Source organism: Corella eumyota, chromosome 5, assembly GCF_963082875.1.
Source record: "Corella eumyota chromosome 5, kaCorEumy4.1, whole genome shotgun sequence".
NCBI lineage: Eukaryota > Metazoa > Chordata > Ascidiacea > Phlebobranchia > Corellidae > Corella > Corella eumyota.
In genome coordinates, this window is record NC_137494.1 from 9579675 (window position 1) to 9599233 (window position 19559).

Consider the following 19559-nt stretch of genomic DNA (forward strand, 5'->3'; position numbering starts at 1 on the left):
TTCAGCAGTTTGGGATATTATATAGATTATAATTGTCTGGTATAGTTATGCTGCTGATACCGTTTATACCGTTTACAACGCCTTACTCAAGGCCGCTGCAACATGAGAGCAGTGGGGATTGAACCTACGACCTCATGGTAGTGTAGCAGGTATTCTTACCGCTACACCACGCTGCCAATGGTCTTATATGTTTTATTGAATTAAAAGTAACCTCATAACACGACTTTGCTACTTTCCTAATACAGCTACGGAAATACTTTCTGTACTGAATCAACCATATCGCTATAAACTAACTAGATTTCTTGTCGCATTTATAGACTTAAAATGTATTTACTATTTTCTACCTAAAATCGATAATCGAATTGTTATCGTGAATCTGATTAAAGATTAAAACTGTACTATAAGCCTTAAAACTTTAAGATTTTGAACCCTTTAGTGTGAAAATGATCGACCTTCCTATTTCCCTATAAAACATTACTACAACTATTTGGTTTTTGTTGTTCATGGTGCCAACTACTCTTTGTTTATTTCCGGTTTTCAGAGTTTTTGTTGATGTTTTTTTCTCTTTTTTTTGTTGGACTTTTTTTGCTTTTTTTTAGGAGGTCTATCGTCTTCGCCTTTTGGCTGAACGCTTCTTGCCCTTTCCCTTACGTCTTGGGGCCTTTCGTCGGCGGTGAGCGCGCTTTGGCGCCTTTCGGCGACGGGATCGTCGACTCTTTCGGGATTTACGTCCCTTTCTTGCCTTCTTCTTCTTTCCCTTCTTGCTCTTTTTTCCCTTCTTCTTCTTACCCTTCTTGCTCTTCTTTCCCTTTCGGCGACGAGAGCGTCGGCCTTTACGTCCCTTCTTCCCCCTTCGTCGACGTTTTTTGCGGGAAATACCTCGGCCTTTTCCAGTCAACTTGTAACGTCCATTTTTGTTTCTGTACAAATGACCACTGGCGGTCATGCGTTTAAGAGCCCGTCCAGCAGCTCTAATGCAGTGCGACTTCTTCACTGTTTCGTGAACGCAAATGTACCTAATAATTGCTTTTCGGGAAGAACCGGACTTGGCTTTAAGACCAACTACGGCTCGCTTAACGAGAACATTGTAACTCGCATGTCTGCCACTTCGTCGGCGGCCAGATGGTTCCGGGACAGCAATGCTTTCTTCCGAAGTAGCAGGCGTCATTTCGTCTGTTTCAGTCATTACCTCCTTTAATATTCAACGACAATCGATTGTGTAACGGAATGTTTACACCTATATAGTATGAACACGGACGTCAACGAAACGTGTATTTTCAAACGACACAATTGTTGATTTTATTTCGTCATAGAAAAAAAATTAAAAAGAAAAATTTTTAAAACCAATTTTTCAATAATTTTTTATGAAGTTTATCTTTTTTTCCAAACAAAAAAATGTGCAAATTTTGTTTGACAGACAAATTTTTCGACCAGCTATAAATAATTTTGAGTATATTAAAACGAATAAATTGCAGCCAGGCACAAAACATTGTAAAATAGTTTAGTTTAACTATGCAGCTCTAAAATTTAATTTTGAAAAAAAACATGATTCAAATTTACAAAACCAAATTAAATGCCTTATCGAAACTTAACATTTAACTTTACTAAAAAATTTTTTGCAATCTATGTATTTTCCAATATGATAAAAAACAAACTTTTTTGAAATTAATAATTTAAATTTTTATTTGTCAATTTATTTGTAGTCCTTGTGACTTCGTCAGGTTTAACATTTTCCACACTGACAATTGAGATCACAATTAAAATAAAAAAGAAAACAAAAAACGATGCAAATTTACAGAAGAAAAGAAAAACAACTAAGTGCTTGCATTCACGATTTTTAAAAACATTTGCCCAAGAAAAAAGTCAGTAAAATTTTTTTAAAGTTAATTGTCTACATACAGTTTACTATTACTGTATAAGTTGTTGATAGGGTTGATTTATGGTCAACAGGATTTTCTTAGTTTATAAATTGTTAAAATAAATTTGAATATAATGGCTTTAACAAAAGCTTAAAAATGTTAAATTAGGATTTTATAAATCTAATTAAACAATAAAATTAAACCAAATTTCGTTAAAATTAAAAAACAAGAAACTCCTACTTATGAATATTTTGTCATCCTTTAAGACGTAGCGTCGTCGCAAGCATAAGAAAACTATTGCAAAAAATCAAATAAAAACAATTACGATCAAATGTCAAAATATTGCGTCAAAGTCAAACAATCAACTAAATATAGATAACTTGTATTTTTAAGCCTTACTACGATGCAAAATTAAGAATAAGGGAACAAAATGAGTATCGCAAAAAATGATTAATTTTTGTAATAATTCTAAAACAATTGTTATTTTATTTTAATTAAATTAAAATGTTGATAAAACAATTTTATTTAAAATTAGTCTAAGCACCTCAACTCATAGTGGTGCATAAATTTTATAATTTTTTTACATAAAACTAAAATTTCAGGTTTGTTTTTAAAATATGCTAAAATATAATAAGACTAAATGTGCCGATAAAACAAAAATATCATACCACGATGGATTTGTTTTTAAGGATTGCTTATTTGATTTTTTTAAAACTGACAAATTTCGAAACAAAAGCTCAATAAAAAAGAAAATTATTAAAATTTTGGCATAAGCATTGTACAACATACAGAGAATCGATTAATATTTGATAAAAGTTAGAATTTATGCTGTGAATTTTACAGCTTCCATTTTTACCATAACAACAAAAATGATTTGGTAAAAATAATGGTTATTGTTAGTCTCTACCGATTTCACCAAAAGAAAAAAATTTGTTTATTTTTAAATCGCTTTGCCAGACCTGCTGGACTTGAACAAATTGAAAATTCACAAAATTTAACAATCAACTGGTTAGCACACACAACACCTACACCTACAATTACACAACTAACAAAAAAACAAACACAGAAAAAGGCACTTCTACAACAGACCAATTCTATTCTAAAGTTACTATACAAAATTTGGTTTTTGATTTGCAATTTATAAGAAGGAATATTAAATTGCATTAAAAATTTAAAATTTAAAAGATAAAAAGTAGTTGAAAGCTCTTGTCCAATTAAAAACCAGTCGAGCGGCGACCCATTCGTATAGAAGTTGATGAAGAATTTCTGTTTTCTGTTGGAATCGATGGTAAACTGTTTACATGGTTCCCAGGGTTGAATAAACTAACAAATTCACTTTGTGGCATAATTACAGGATCTTCAGCTACTTCACTACATTCTAGAATAAAAAAATTGTTTGTTTTCCTCAAAAATTTTATTTCTGTTAGCCACCATGCAAAATTGTTAACTTACAAAAACTTCGACATTTTCATGCATCATTATTAAAACTTATTCCAAATTTCCTGTTTTTTTTTCATTTTAAACATGCTATTAAAATCAACCAATGACCCAACCAAAAAATAAGACAGGCAACGAGTGCAGTTATTTCACTGTACGATTAATTTAGTTAATAAACAAACACACTAGTAGAACAAAACACGATTTTTTTTTGAATTTGGAGTTTAATTTCTATAGGACACATGCCTGGTTAGTTAAATGAAGAAAATTAAAACAAGAATTAAAATTTAATTACTTGAACGTGCCCTGCTCATCTCACAGACCTTGAACTGTATCAGCATAAGTGGGAGGTGGACCTTGTTGTTCCATCTAAAAATAGAAAAATTTTTAACCTAATTAAACAATCAAAATTCTATGTAATCAATACCTCATTTAACACATTAAGTTTGCTAAGTCGATTGCCTGTCTTACAGACTTGCTCTTTATCTTGCATTATAAAGAAGACCGTGATAATTTTCTTGCGCACCACAAACGCCATTTTTTTATTATCAGGGCTTATAAAAGTTTACCAAGCTTTATTATCTATACATTATTGTTAAACCTCTTGTTGCTTTAAGGTTGTGAGCTCGTTAAGAATTTCTTGCTTTTCTTCTTTTAATTTTTCGCGTTCGTTTTCATTGTCTTCAGTAACTTTCTGCAAAAAATTTTCCAAAAAATTAGAAACAGCAATTTTAAAACGTTTTTAAAATTGTAAAAAAATCCCAAAAGGCCTAAATATTACACCATTTAACCATTGTTACCATAATTAAAAGAGGTTGATTATTTGTATTAAACAAATCTAGAATTTGTAAAAAACAAACTAACCATTAATTGGGTGAGTTGAGTTTGTAAACTAACAACAATATCCATCATTCGTGTAATTGGGACACCACGAGACATAAGCTCCACTCCCGAGCTGGGACGAGAAGAATTGGTGCTGTCATCAACTCTGCCTGTTATTTCCAATTTTGGAGGTTCGAACAGAAACGAACTTGGTTGAGTAGGACTCTTAACTGTTGTAAGGTGTTGGGGCGAGGTTTTAACGAGATTATTATTGTATGAAGGAGATTGTTCAACAGTTGCAGGTTCAGTTGCCTCGTAATATTGTTCATTGTCGGAAGTTACACCGTCACTTACTGGTTCAGTATTTTCCAACATATTTTTGACTGGGTCTGCTTCCTGTTGTAGGATGCTTTCCTCTGAAGGTGAAGTAGGAATATCTGACACACAGTTTAGAGTGGAGACTTCGGCCGAATTTGAAATTTCAGAGACTTCAGCAGAAGTTGAACTTTTTTCATCTACAGATGGGTGAACTACAGGAATGGCCCATTTTTCTTGTGAATTATTTTCATTATCAGTGTTGTAACCAGTTTCAAGAACATCAATAGAGAGTCGATTTGAGTCATTATTTTCACGCTCAGCTGAGGACAAAGCCCTTCGTTTCACAAACGAGTTTTCGGGCGTTGTACAATCATTAAGAAGTGCTGTTAACTTGTCCACTAAAAATATAAATAAATTTAATAAAAAACATCGAGGCATTTTGATGATGTTAAAAACTTATAAAACAATTTTTTTTTAAAATATTTACCACAAAGAAGAGAGTGCATGACAAGAGATCTTGCTTCTGGATCAGTATCTATGGAGGACATTTCAAGTACGGATTCCAGTTGATCTTCCTCAATTCCAGACAAAGTGGCCAACAAACTGTGCCTTGTAGTCAGAGAAGCACTAATTTCCTAAAAAAATCATTAACAAAAAAAAAAATCATTGACAACAAATGTCAAGGAAAACTGAAAATATTTGTGAAAGTTTTTTCATTAATGTATTTTTAAAACAATTAAATTAAAAGCTGATTTGACTAACAAACCTCTTGTTTGATTTGTAGTTTCTCAATGATTGACAAAGCTGGAATGTCCTCAGTATTCGGAAGCGGAGATTCAATCTTTAAAACAATCAACAAAATTAGGAAATTCAAAATCAACCTTAAGCTTGTGATATTATAAAAAAAATAAATTAATTTTAAAAAAATGTAAAAATTGTGTCTCTTACTTTCTCTAAATCATATTTTTCTTTGCTTGAAGGCATAAGATCAGATGGTGAAAGTGTTTGCTGAATGCTGAAATAAGATAAAAATATCGTTAAAATTTAAAATAAAGGTCAAAAAATTCTAAACTACAAAACTTAAAATATACAACATACAACAAATAACTTTCAGTTATTAAGTATGACAAAATATGTTAATTTTAACATTTATTTATTGGCCGAGATAACAATACAATTAACTATCTGCTTAAAAATAGAATTACTCGTATTGGTCTCCATTTTCTCTCGAAGAACCAGGAACAGAAAAAGCTTCTCTTCGTTGGGTTTTTATGGTGGCATCCTGTTTTAAAATCATCAATTTTTATTTATTTAATTAAATAAAATGATAAGTAATTGAAAAAATATTTTTTAATGTAAATTACTCTTTTGCTTGCTGCATCATTTGCTTCCGTAATTATTTTAATCCAGTTGTCTTTCGAGTTTCTTGAAACCGTAGAAAACTGAAACATTTTTGGTCCTAGTTTTGAAGTAGACATCACAAAAAAGGCTCTTTTGTCTAAAGTAAAAAATTTATAACATAAATGTTTTACCAGAGAGAGAATTTTTTTATTTAGAAGATTTTTAAAAGTCTTAAGCTTAGAAATTTGTTATAACATTTTGCAAAGAAAATGTTTTCGGTAACATAGTCGAATACAGTTTATTACAGAAATTTTTTAATACAAAATTTACCTGTTGCATCTGGCCTAACAATGAGTTTTTCGAGCTTAATAAAAGGCATGTGAGTCCAGGAACCATTTTTATCGGAACCATGACATTTTAGAATATATCGATCATCTTGTTTTTGCAGTAACACCATTACATGCTCAAACAAAATACAGTGAAGTGCTAAATATTTATTTTTGGTTAATTTACAGCCCATATTTTAAACATGTTATGTAAGTTTTTACCAATAGAAAAATAAAATATTCGTGTTTAATTAAATTTTTTGGATTTTAATATTTTATGGAAAAATAATTACGAATTTCTCTGCGTTTGTCCATTTGTCCAAGCTTCCAAGTAAGAGGGCCTTGATAGATGACAAGATATTTTGTTAAATCAATATTCTTGAATTCATCAACTGATTTACTGTTCAATGTTTTTAATAACGAGCCTCGATCCAAGTTTAATTGAATTTCAACAATTTTCTACATTAAAAAATACAGTTTTTTAGACATACACAATGGTATTTTGTAATTGAAAAATTCCACAATGCATTTAATAACGATTGTCATGCCATTAAGGTTCATTTAAAAACCGCTATTCAATAATTTATAAGCAGCATAAACTAATAATAAATCTTTGTTTTTATTAACATCATTTTATCATTCCATTTTATTTTTTTGTTACATTATTCATATAAACACAAAACAGTTATGCTTTTCTACCAAATTACAAATTTTTAAACTTTTTAAAACACACATGCATATTTTAAAAATTATTCAAATATTTATTCAAACTTTTAAAAATTTTAATGCGAAAGAAGATTTCAAATTTGTTTTTATGTAGCTTTTAATCGTATTTAACTAACTTGTTTATCTTCAGCTTCTTTAACAGTCTGGTTAACGAAAGCTAGAATTTCTCTGCATCGACTGCATGCTTCCTTTACTTTATTATTCTCAGCCTCCATTTTTTCTAAATTAAATAATATTATAAAAAAATATGAATTTAATTTACCAAAACAAAATATATATCGGTAAAAAATTAAACAATTCTAGTAGATAAATATAAAATGTTTTAAGTAAATAGGGTTTCAAAAAAAAATAAAAAAAAACAGATGACAACATAAAAAACACCAACACAAACTACTATTATAATATTTAAACCCCTTCAAAAACAACCAAAAGTAAAAAAAAAATTGGACCACAATAATATTCTGTTTACTGCTATAAACAAAACTTTATGAAAATATTTATTTTGATCTGGTAAATTCAGAGCAAAATAAACTTAAGTGATAATAAAATGCAGTTAAAAAAAAGTTAACCTTTCAACTCCATTTTACCTTCATCTGAAGAATAAAAATTAATCAACTATTAGTAATGACATGTTAAAAATGTTAATGTTTTATTATTAATGTAAAAAAACATATTTTAATAAATTTCATTTTTTTTACACGACATGAAAAAATTTTTAAAAATTTATGCAGGGTATAATTCAAACATTTAGAAAATGATTCCTTAAAAATAAGTGAGATTTTTTTTATTTGTGAATAGCAACCTGTTAATTTGATTCTTGTATTAATTTTATTTAAAAACTTACTTTTTGTGGTTTTAATGATACTTTCCAGTAAAAGAGGATATTTAGTTAACCTCTGAAACTCGATTGGAACAAAATCTTTCAGATGTAACTTTCGACAGATTGGATGTCGTTGAGCTGCAGCCAGTAACTGGCTAAATTTTGGATCTTTTTTACTTCTTTCTTTGATAAAACTGAGCACTTTGGTTTGGTTGCCACAAAATTGAGCACATTCTTCTTTAAAACGATTTCCATTATCACCATCAAACTAAAATATTTTTTATTATTAAAAAATTTGTGTCATCTAAGCACTGGTTTTAAATGATTTTTAATTTATAAGAAATAAATAAAATCTGTAACAAAAAAAATAAGGCAATAGCAATCCTTAATATCTTTAATAAAAAAACTTATTTTTAGTGTTTTATTTACTATCTATAATATAATTTTAACGATAATGACATACCCTAGTAAGCAAAATCTGTCCAATGTATTTAACAATGTATCCATCATTTTCCTTCAACTTTTCCAAAGATCTGAAAAATTCCCGATGTAATTCCAACATGGCACCAAGGTTGGGGAAGATCTGAAAAAGGTCCTCCTCACTAAGGATGTTGTTTCTTTTTAAAGGCTCATAAAACAACTAAAAAAGTAAATGTTTTAGTAAAGTTTTAAAAAGTAACTGCATTTATTAACATATAGTGTCTTATTATATATATGGGTGCTGGCAGCTGGGTATAAAAGTTATAACACTTGACTTTACAACATAAAGAGATTGGTTTAATTTACAATGCAATAACTTTGTAGAGCCCTTGAGTAATGCTTTATAAACAGTATAAATCTATGCAAAGTCAAAAACCAATCTTGAGGTTAATTATTTACCACTATGCCTAATAATATTAAAACTGCCAAAAGCAACTCTAGATCAGACTAAGAAATGTCACTTTATGTTGAAAGATTAATATTAACACAAAACAATGTGTAAAAATGTTTTTATTTAAATAGTTTAACAAGGGCAATTTAAATAATACATTACCATTTGTAAGATTTTCAAATCTCTAACATGATGTTGTTCAGTGGTTATAAGCTCATTAATAACCTCTTGTCGTTTTACTTCTTTTTTGTCAGTCGAACGTTTTACATCATTAGGTACGGTGTCCGACCAATGATGTTCAACCCCATCCACATGGATCTGAAAAATATTTTTTTAATGAAATATCATCATTATTTTTTTACAAAAAACTTTATTTTGTTTGGTGGTAGTCTATTTTCTGTTCAACTGGAAATGCAATAGATATTCGATTAAAATTTTAGAGCACTAGAACTTTGTGGTCCTTACTTATACTTTTAAGTAGTAAATTTTTAGACAGTAATGTACAAGGAAGTTTTCTTAAATATTGTAAAATAAAATAGAGGTGAGGACAAAAGGTAAAAAGAGTTTATTCAAAGTGTAAGGAATCTAAATTTTTATTTTAAAAGTATAATAAAATTTTCACCTCTGGATCATTATTCAGGGCGGCCATAGAGCCAAGAAGTTTTTGATCTTCAATAGTTAAGAATGGACTGTCTGTTATTCCATCCAGGTTATCCATTGATGAACTAAACATAATAAAAAAAAGTTTATCTCACCAACATTTATATAATCTCTGTATTGTAAGGCTTGGTAGACAAAATGTATGTATTTATACATATTATATATATAAATATATATTCAACAGACTCTTTCAATAAAAGTAATTTTTACAGGCATGATAAAGTAGTTGCAAGTGACGACTATATTACAAAATTAAAATAAAGTTAGGCAGGCGATTAACCACTTTTTATAATTTTATGAAAGCTGCCTATTTTTACTTGTGTTCAGTTATAGCTTGTTCTATCTTGTTTTTATCTGGATCACTGTGGCTTTTTGATGGGCCAGATTTTCTTTTCTCCTCATCTTTTAATCTTCTAAAACTTCCACTTCTGCTTGGACGTCTAAACAAAATTCAATAATTGTTAAAATTCAACAGCTCATTTTAAATAAATGTATTAACAAAAATTTGTTTTTTTAATTCTAACAACCAACTTTTTTGCATCTTTTCCAGCACCATCAGTGACCGTCAGATTGTCTGAATCTGCCTGATTACTCTCTGACACACCATCACCAAATTGCTTTAACATATTTGTGACCGTGCCCCCAGTAATAACTCCCACATCACTAGGGGGTTCATAAGTTGATTGAATTACCGGAATAACTATAAATATATTAAAAATATAAGCAAAACAATAAAACACATTAGTGTCAGAAAATACAAACATGCTTAATTTATATATTGAAATTAAAATATTTAAATTATATTGTAAGCTAAAACAATTATTGCCCGAAAATATTCTCCCTTACAAAAAATTAGAATACAATTTTAAACAAGTTTTGTTAAAATAAAACTAGCAGCATGCACTAAAAAGTAAAACATTGTTGCCATATCAAGAAGCATTTAAATAGTTAAATCAGTTGAAAATTTTAGACAATTTAGGTTACACAAAAATCTACTGCTCCACTACAACACTAAGCAACATGACATGCATTTAAAATTATCTTCAAACAACAGAATTATTTTTTTTGAAACTTAAATACAAAAAACATGTTTCAGCAGAAAAAAACTGATCAATAATTGTAATAAGCTTTAGGAAGATTTCAACACTTCAGCAAAGAAATAATGTTGCCACTAATTAAAGAAGTTCGTTATTAAGCCACTAAGACAGCACAACAATCTAAATGATAAATCTTTGTTTTGCCCCACACTAATATAATATGTGAACACACAATTAAGCTGAAAACGGTTACACTCTCAACCTGAAGTGCGTTGTGATCCGTTTAAAGAGGATGGTGAATCAACTTCATCAGTTGGAACACTTTGAGATCGTTGGGCACCATGATTAGGAGATTTTTGAGGCACCGAAACAATTGCACCATCTGAAAATTTTTGTTTCATTGATGCTTTGGATCCTTTTTTTGGCTGGCTAGTAACAAGTGGTGATATTGGGAGATTTGAACTTGACTGTTGATGTTCTAACATTATTGAATTGTCAACTTTTGTTGGTTTTAAAGGGGTTGATGAATATGAAGGGGGCAAGTTCTCCCAGATGGTCTGCTCATTTTTCATCGCTTTATCTCTCTTTTGTTGGTCTTTGAAAGACTTGGCTATATTTAAGTTATGATAAAATTCTTGTAAAAGTCAAAAAACACAATTTCATATTTTGAGAAAATGAAAACTTTTATATAAAGCCAAATAAGTTTTAGTATATATTCTTTTAAAGTTATTCCATACAACTTAAGAAATAACAGTTTCATAAAATGCAGTGCTAACAAGCCAGCAAATTGAATATTTTCTTTGTAAAGTACAATAACAACCTTGCTTAACATCAACTATTTCAATGTGCAGTTATTTTTAATTCTGTGCAAAGATCTAACACATGCACCAACCAGAAATTACAGTAAAAGCTTAAACTTAGAAAAAGTTGATATTCACATAACAGATTGACAACATTTATTCATATTTCAAGTAGAATAAAATTCTACATATTACACAGATTTAGAAACACATACCTTTACCGTTTATTTTTTCAAAAGGATTTAGTTTTAAAAATTAAAACCGAAATTAGTTTAAATATTGTGTTTAAAAAGAATTATATGATAGATCTTAGTGGCTATTTATATATATATATATATATATATGTAGAACATACAGCTAAACAAAACTGCCATTTGTGGTGTGTGGGTAAAAAACAACCGACAAAGACAAAAAAACAACCGACGAAAAAAGCGCAAATTGTGACAACATTACGACAAATGAAATGCAGCACCAACTAGTTTACTATAATGTAAAAATAGTTGTTTGCTGGCTTACAGGGTGCAACAATAAATTACACAGTCTGTTTTATAATTTCACCTAAGTTTATTTTTAATTTTAAGGTTGATTTATTTTGTTGTTTAGTATTGTGTTACATGTAAACGATTTATTATCAAAGTTTGCTAAAGTGACACTATATTAAATAAGTATGCTAAAATGTTAGTATTTCGTAAAGTTGTTTTACAGTGTGCTTTAACATAACAAAAAGGCAGAAAATATATAGCTTTAAAATACTATTAAAAAAAAAATTTGTTTAAATTTACCTATATATGAGTCTAGTGAAGCGTAAACTACTAATGTATTTGTTAACAGAATGCAAAGACCGAAATAACAAAAAAATAGAAGCCAAATAACAAAAGAAAAACTTAAAATAATGACATGCATTATTATAGTTGTGCTAAGAACATGTGTTAATTATTTATTTCAAAAAAACATCAAACATAGCAATATAAATAAACAAACTTACTTGATTCATTGTTTGAACCAGGCTTCTTTTTCTTTGGCATGAAACCAAGTAGTCTTGACGGTTTGTTACTATGATCATCTACGATAGACTCCATACTTCCATACACTTTTGACCCTTTCATTGATGGTTTATCCTGTGAAAATAACAAGTTTTAATCAAGTTCCAATTAAAATATAGTTTAAATACAATTTAAAAGTCTTAAAGTTCATATGAGCTATACATTTTTTGTTTAAACAATTCAAAGACACAAATATCAAAATCTATCCTGTTATTAAATAATAATTTAGTTTTACATTTTTCCTGATTAATAAAAATATATCAAGAAAAAATATTTATTTTTCAAATTTTTTAAAGTAAAATTAAACCTTAGAAGATTTCATAAAATAAGAAGAAACTTTAGTTATCCTGGATTTTCTTTTAGTGCCATTTTGTGTAAGAAAATTCTGCAACAAATCCTGTTTAATAGACCTGAAATAAAAAATAGATATTAAATTTATTTTTAATATTTTTTTATATTTAATGAAACAAAACTCACATTTTTGCTTGGTCCAATTCATCGCCTAATGAAATTTGTCTAAAAATTAAAAAATATATATAATTAAATTTAAAAAATAGGTTTCTTATGAAAATACATTTGCTAAATTAAAAATAAAATACTCAGAAATATGATTTTTTCTTAGTAAAATCCAGCTACAGTAAATGTTTAAATTTTTCTCCAAAATTTTATAATATAAAGAAAAATCTAAAGTATAAAATAATCTTAAAAATCCTGCTTACTGTAGATCCAAAAGAATTGATGATATAATATCTTCCACAACCTTTGCATCATAAGATGTTATCTGGCCGTCAGGTGTGTCGACTGGTAACGAGCGATCACCATACCAATTCGCCAAACCTTGTTCTCGCTTCATTCTGTAATCTTGAAGGTAATTCTGAATCTGCAAAAACAAAAATTGTTATTTTAAAATAAATTATACGATATTATTTAAAGCTGTTGTTGTATATGTTAAGCCAAATAAATTAAAAGCAATAGGTCAATTTTTTCTATTTTTTTATCCTTGATGTGGAAAGGCCAATTTACAACTTAAACATAGTGTAACATTCAGTAAGTCATGAAATAAATTTGGCAGTCGTGAATATTATTTCTGCCAGATAATAAACCAGCTAAATTAATTGGGGTTTCGTAATTTGTAACACTTCGTAATTTGTAACACAATAGGACATGAAAGTACCGGGCATCAAACCTATGATCTAAAGTTGTAAAACAGAGTGTTGTAACCAATACTTTGCTGCTGGCAAACACAACAGCATAGACAACGAATTCCAAAATGAAAATACCATGTAAACGTTATTTCATGAATCATATAAGAAAATAAACATTAAATTACTTCTTTTATTGCCACCTCAACAGCATTGTCGAATAATTGCCTTAAAGGATCTTCAGCTGTACTTTTACTTTGAATCACACTCTCTGTTAATAAAACAAAAAAAGTTATTAAACATTTTAAGAAAATTAAATAGATAAATAAAAATATAAAACATTATTAATATAAGTGAAACGATAACTTAACATTATTAAAACTTAACAAATAAAGCAAAATGGAGGTCACTGTCCAAAAATAACTGAGATTTATGACAAAATAAATCAACATACTTATACTGTTGGTTATCCAATCCTCCACTGAAACTTTTAAAGGCTGTCATACAAAAAATAGTTTAGGTGTTGGTTAATGCAAAAACTATTAGTTATGATTTCTTGCTGAACAACAGTTTCATCAAAGCAATTAAAGCAGTTTAAATTTACATTTTTTTTCTAATAAATTTATTCTTGATGTAAGAAGGCAAACTTTACAATATTTGTTGTCCAACCCAGTCTTGAGTTGTTTTGGGCAGTTAGGGATATTAATAAAAATGTTGACTGATAATTATCTGATGATTTGTTTTAAGCATGACGGAAGTTTGTATTATTATAGTGCCTTAATCAAAGGTGCTATGACATTGAAGCAGTAGAACTGAATCTATGACCTTATGACGTAAAGCCAAGTGTTCTAACAACTACATCAAGCTGCCAGTCATTTATTAGGCACATATTGTAGAGACTCCTGTACCAACTCATTTTTTTGATAACTAAATATATTCTTATGTTGGCATTTTTATGTGTTAAAGTGTGATTTTCTATTTCAAAACATTCTTTATTAAAAAAATTAACACCAATAACATTAAGTTATGCTAAATTAGTTTAATACTAAACAAAAAAATATAAACTTACAGCTTGAGGAGCTAAAAAATTCCTAAAAATAACTTCAGCTTGTTTAAGCAACTCCTTTGAACTAGAAAGTTGTTTGTAATTGTCAACTGCCAAAGTAAATAACTAAAAAAAGATTTGCAAATATGTAATACATTGTTATTGATTTTGACAAATATATTTACTTTTTCCATACCTGAATTTGAATGCAATTTTTTTAAAGGGTACATAATTTTGCTTTTTAAATCAGTATTTAGATTATATTTTAAAAGTTTTAACTAACTAGAAAAGAAGAGTCATGTCCAGACTTTAGCACAAAGTTGATAAAAACAGCAAGATGGGCAGGCCTCAATCTCAGTTTTTCAAAGTCATTAAAAGGACCATGATCTCGAAACTGAATAAAAAAATTTTTTTTTAGATATTTAACGTCAAAAATATTAGAGCTGGTATAAAAAAATAAACATCCAATTAAAGATTTTAAAATATAAGTGTTTTGAGCCTAAATAACTAACACAGGGTTAAAAAACAGCATAGTTAACCTTTTGTGCATTTAAAATAAACACAAATTTATTTTAACAACATATTTACCGCCTCTGCCCCACTAACAAGATCATCATCTTCAAAATTCATAATGGACTCGTTTTGTTGAAGAGGGGTGATTGGTTTGGGTTCTTCTGAGCTCTAAAAATTTAATATTTCAATAAAAACTTTTAACATTTGGTGATTTGAATACAGCATACTGCTTTTATCACAACAAGAATACTTAATAACCATTTAAATGTCAGTTGTCATGTTTTAATTTGTAATTTATACTTAATTATTAGTTAAAATTAATAGATTTACAATGTGGACTACATGTTTTTATAAAAATAATTTAAATATATACTAAACAAATATTATACACTAAATAACTGTCATATCAACGCAATTTGTTTTACTAAATAGACATTTTATCAAAACCACATGCCAGAAAACACCATTTTACCAATGATGGGACATTTTCTATTTAACCCCCAACGACCCTAACATTTTTAAGAAAAAGACCCATTAATTTCTGAAAAAATGTTACCCAGAATTTTGGTAAAATATTGCTATCGAAGTTTAGGTTTTTGGGAAAATGTTAATTCTGTCAATGGTTATCGGTGAAGTAGTGAAAATCATATACTAAACCCTTACAAAGTAAATGCATAATTGAGTTAACTTACTACAGTATTGTTGAACAGTGGAAATTCTCCAAGTAAGTCCATGTCAGAATTTGAGTCAGCACTTATTGAATTATTTACTTGAGCAGACTCCGGCATATCTGAGTTGACTAACTCATTTTTAATTTCACTTGAATTAAGTACACTATCAGTTTGACTTCTTTCTCGAGTTGCTATTGAATCTCCTCGCTAAAATAAAAGTTTATTCAATTATTTTTACCTAAAATGTTGTTTAACTAATTAAAATAATAATTTAAACTGACTAACACTATATTCCTTACATACCATTATAATGTATGTAATATTTCAACTTCTTAAATTATTAATTTATTAATTTTTTTTAATAAATGCTGGTTAGGTCTATAAAAAGAATCATAAAACCTGGCCATAAAAAGAAACAGTTACTAACAACATACTGCAAATATTGTAAATCATTTCACCATAAAATATTTTTTTATAAAAGTTAATAATTAATAATAACAGACCCACACCTAATACTTTTTTCTATATATAAAGACATATACATATATAGATCAAATTTTATCCTCACAATGCCAAACAAATAGCCAATTTTTGTGTTTGCTTACAGCCTACCTGATTTATGTTTAACATTATTTTACAATGTCAATCTTTTTTCAGCTTCCTGTATTATATATATTTAATAAATTGAAACTAGCAAATCTTACAAAAAACATTACCAATAGATTAACATATAACTTTCTAATGAAATCTAAACAAGAAAATATAAAGAAGCCTTTTTTTATAAAAAAATATAAAGAAACTATTTCGCAAACAAAATACTTTAGCTTTACTATGCTATGTTTTATAAATTAACAGTTTCATAGTTTTACAAAGAGTTAAAACAAGTTCGCCCCTAATTCTTTCAAACAAAAGTAAATACCAAAAGTGAGTAATCTGCTATGTATGTATTCAACCAAAACTTGAGTAATAGAACAAAGTTAGTCTAAAGAATTAACAATTGGCTCAAGTAAACATCACAATAAAGTGTGAACTTCCTTAAACTGTGTTTAATTACTACCAAAGCCACAGCCTTACTGTAAAAATTGTGTGTTCATAATTCAAACTTTTTAAAAAACCTAAACAGCATCAAGTCAAAAATGCATCATAATAATAAAGTTATAAAACAGCAAAAATGATGCAAAAATGTTTTAAGTCAACAGAATTTAAAAGTGTTAAATTTAAGCATATTTATAAACTAGTTTTTTTTTGTAAGCCAACAGTTAGGTGATAAAGTTAACAACTCCTACAAAACAATCTATTATTACAATGCATAAAACTTGTCGATTATTAATAAATCATTGTTTTCCCTACCTGACATACAACACAACATAAACAAAGTGTATACACATACAATATTCAACTTTTTTTAAACTATAATAGCTTACTACATTTATTTAACAGATAAAACTAGGCTAGCACTGGAACAAAGTGTTAACAGAATTCCCCTTAAATGCCTAAAAAAGCTTGTATGACAATGTGTCACATCATGTTGATAACTAATAGACACACAGTCACCACTTGCAACTTTTATCATTTTGCCAATCACCAAATATTAGAAGTTATGTACATTTTTTAAGCTTACAGATATGTAACTTTACTGGATTGCTGAAAATATTTATAAAAAATCATTTTTTGTTTATTGACTATCTAATAAGTATAAAACCTAAATCAAACCAACTGAGTCTTAACATTTTTTACATTTTGTGCGTAACTATTTACAAACAAAAGTTTTTATACTTTGTTACCTTTTTAATATAATACAGCATATATTTGAAATATCACATTACTACAATTACTTTACTTACTATTTTACTTTAGTTAACGAAAATATATTTAATTTAAAACTACAAACTGACCCAAAAACAAATTATAAACTATATCACAAAATTTCAAAAAGTATCATGCAAAAAATATAAAGAGGTTTTTCAAAATTTTAAATTAAAAAAATGAAATGGGATTTTAGAGAAAATTTTGTAGACAACAAATTTTTTTTGGTTGAACAAACAAAACCAAAAAGTAAGAGAAAACACATTGCTTCATTATTTAAACCACCCACTGGGCTAGGCCCTGTCTGTAAACACAAATTGCTAAGTGAGGTCCACCCCAAAAAAAATTAAAAAAATTTGTACAAAATAAAAATCTTGTTTCTCTTTTAGAATATTAAATGAAAATCGGTTTCAAAGTTAAACTTTTAAAAAACAAAAATAGCACCTAATATCAAGCTACTGGTCTATTCAAATCTGTGTTATTTATATTATCTCAAAAACAGTTTAAAATTTTTTTAAAAATGAAACCAGACCAAATACAAACAAAAGACAAATACCCAAAATATCCCTGCGTACAAGTACAAGCGCATCACGTATGCTGGTTAAGAACCTTAATTTGTAATAATACCATAACATTAGTGCTTTACCGGTGGATTACATATATACCATTTCAATACATAGACCGTGTAAAGTACATTAAAACGGCTAACATTTGTGCCTATACAAAGCAATAGGCCAGTTCTCTACAAATCTGCAATAGACGATTTAAAATAAACTATACTCACAACTTTGATTAAATTAGTCGTTAAATAAAAATTGAAGTAAATCTTTGCTGTTCTTTTTAGTAAACCAAATTCAAAAAATACAATTTCAGGCTTGCTTTAATTATCTATCATACGTCTTACCTAATATTTTACCAATGGCCGCTGACTATATATAAAAAAACATACACTCTGTAAACATTGCGTACATAAATCACGATGTTTTAAAAATAACCAGCCATGCAAAATTTGGCCAAAGTGGTCGATGTACTTTAAAGTAAATACACGAAACCCTATTTAAAGTGGTCCCCTGCACCGTATTATCTACAATATTTCGTCGGAATTGCGATCATTCTTGACAATGTTAACATGCCATAAATTTATGGAAATTTTGAAATAACGACACCCTTGTGGTAATGTTTTGAATTTAAAACTAACTTATAAACACGATTAAGAAAAATTGTAAGGGTTAAATGAAGGCGCGTGGCAAGCCTTTCGAAAAACAACCACAATAAATTAACTACCCGATTAAGGGTATTTTACGAATAATATACATAACTTACTACGCAGCATAAGCTACCGTAATAATTTATTATAAAAATTTTAAAAAAGAAAAGATTAAAATCAAAAAGTTTTTATTCATTAAATTTGATATGTAAAGTTTTGCCATGCTTAACTGATACTTTTCGTGCAGTGATTTTGCTATTGACCTTATCTAATCACGTTTAATCTAATTTAATTTTTAAAATCTTATTCTGTTGATCTTAAAGATGGGTCTTTATTAAAAAAAAGTCCCCCACGTGTTATAAACAACGCTGTAATTATTCCGCTTTGACAATAAAAAAGAGTAATACACTGCTAACCGTGAACTTAGAATTTGAACAACAAGAACTAGTTGAAATCTAATATTTACCTTAAACCTGATCGCAGCCGAGCGATTTCGTGACAAACCAGATTTGTGTTTTTTGGGAGGTATTAAAGGTGGCTCGCTTCCCCTACGAACCGTGTTTCGAGTTGAATCGAATTCCGAAGTATCTGAACTTTCGTCAAATCGAGTTTCTCTTTCATTAAGTTCAGTTTCAGGGGAGTAAGATAAGGTTGATATGGGCGAAGCGTCTCTTCTCCCACGCCATGACGGGGCACCGCCCGAAAAACTTGTTACTCTGCGGACGTTGGTAACTGTTAATCCCATTCCATTTCTTGTTATTGGTTCAGATAAACTCTTCGAAGATCTTGGAGGGATCGGAGGAGGAGGTGACGTGGTGGATGTTGGTGAATCGAGTACGGAGAAAGGTGAGGTGGAAGAGGGTAAACTAGTAAGTGTTGTAGAAGAGGGTATAGTAACAGGTACTGACTCTAATATTGGAGAGTTCTGGATTTGCTGCATCCAGGGGGCTAATGGCGGGGACTTTTCCCCCGAAGGAGCATCAACATAGAAACAACTTCCTAAACCTGGCGAATTTCCGTTTGAATTGTTTGAAACTAAATTCTTTTCCTTCGAGTTGCCCACGTCGAGAGGAGGCAAGCTCTTGCGATGCAACTTTTTCCGAATTGATTCTAAC

General features: G+C 28.9%; 2 protein-coding genes across 5 annotated transcripts in view; both read right to left on the bottom strand.

The window, feature by feature from the left end:
• Window positions 1–523: 523 nt before the first annotated feature.
• On the bottom strand, window positions 524–1186 carry LOC145753106 (uncharacterized). Its single transcript, XM_082569503.1, has one exon. The coding sequence runs from the start codon at window positions 1184–1186 to the stop codon at window positions 605–607; it is 582 nt and encodes a 193-aa protein (XP_082425629.1). The 3' UTR covers window positions 524–604.
• A 249-nt stretch (window positions 1187–1435) lies between these two features.
• Window positions 1436–19559, bottom strand: part of LOC145752657 (rho guanine nucleotide exchange factor 12-like) — a 30236-nt gene continuing 12112 nt past the window's right edge. The window contains exons 1-30 of one of the 4 annotated variants that reach the window (XM_082568964.1): window positions 18911–19084; window positions 15453–15638; window positions 14836–14928; window positions 14531–14641; window positions 14272–14373; window positions 13657–13699; window positions 13391–13473; window positions 12780–12940; window positions 12538–12576; window positions 12368–12470; window positions 12003–12135; window positions 10480–10827; window positions 9712–9880; window positions 9498–9620; window positions 9143–9245; window positions 8683–8838; window positions 8113–8289; window positions 7674–7917; window positions 6946–7049; window positions 6397–6562; window positions 6108–6263; window positions 5801–5934; window positions 5642–5718; window positions 5385–5451; window positions 5203–5277; window positions 4924–5071; window positions 4161–4834; window positions 3898–3990; window positions 3592–3665; window positions 1436–3237 (exon numbers count right to left, since the gene is read on the bottom strand). In XM_082568964.1, the coding sequence (XP_082425090.1) occupies window positions 3612–3665; window positions 3898–3990; window positions 4161–4834; window positions 4924–5071; window positions 5203–5277; window positions 5385–5451; window positions 5642–5718; window positions 5801–5934; window positions 6108–6263; window positions 6397–6562; window positions 6946–7049; window positions 7674–7917; window positions 8113–8289; window positions 8683–8838; window positions 9143–9245; window positions 9498–9620; window positions 9712–9880; window positions 10480–10827; window positions 12003–12135; window positions 12368–12470; window positions 12538–12576; window positions 12780–12940; window positions 13391–13473; window positions 13657–13699; window positions 14272–14373; window positions 14531–14641; window positions 14836–14928; window positions 15453–15548 (4032 nt within the window). In that variant the 5' untranslated portion in view covers window positions 15549–15638; window positions 18911–19084 and the 3' untranslated portion in view covers window positions 1436–3237; window positions 3592–3611. Of the gene's footprint in view, window positions 3238–3591; window positions 3666–3897; window positions 3991–4160; window positions 4835–4923; window positions 5072–5202; window positions 5278–5384; window positions 5452–5641; window positions 5719–5800; window positions 5935–6107; window positions 6264–6396; window positions 6563–6945; window positions 7050–7673; window positions 7918–8112; window positions 8290–8682; window positions 8839–9142; window positions 9246–9497; window positions 9621–9711; window positions 9881–10479; window positions 10828–12002; window positions 12136–12367; window positions 12471–12537; window positions 12577–12779; window positions 12941–13390; window positions 13474–13656; window positions 13700–14271; window positions 14374–14530; window positions 14642–14835; window positions 14929–15452; window positions 15639–18910; window positions 19085–19559 lie in introns of those variants that run through there. The other 3 variants (XM_082568963.1, XM_082568961.1, XM_082568962.1) reach the window with 3 other exon arrangements.

What these genes read in the sequence shown, in the direction of transcription:
- LOC145753106 (XM_082569503.1), bottom strand. Translation starts at nt 1,186, where the DNA reads ATGACTGAAACAGACGAAATGACGCCTGCTACTTCGGAAGAAAGCATT.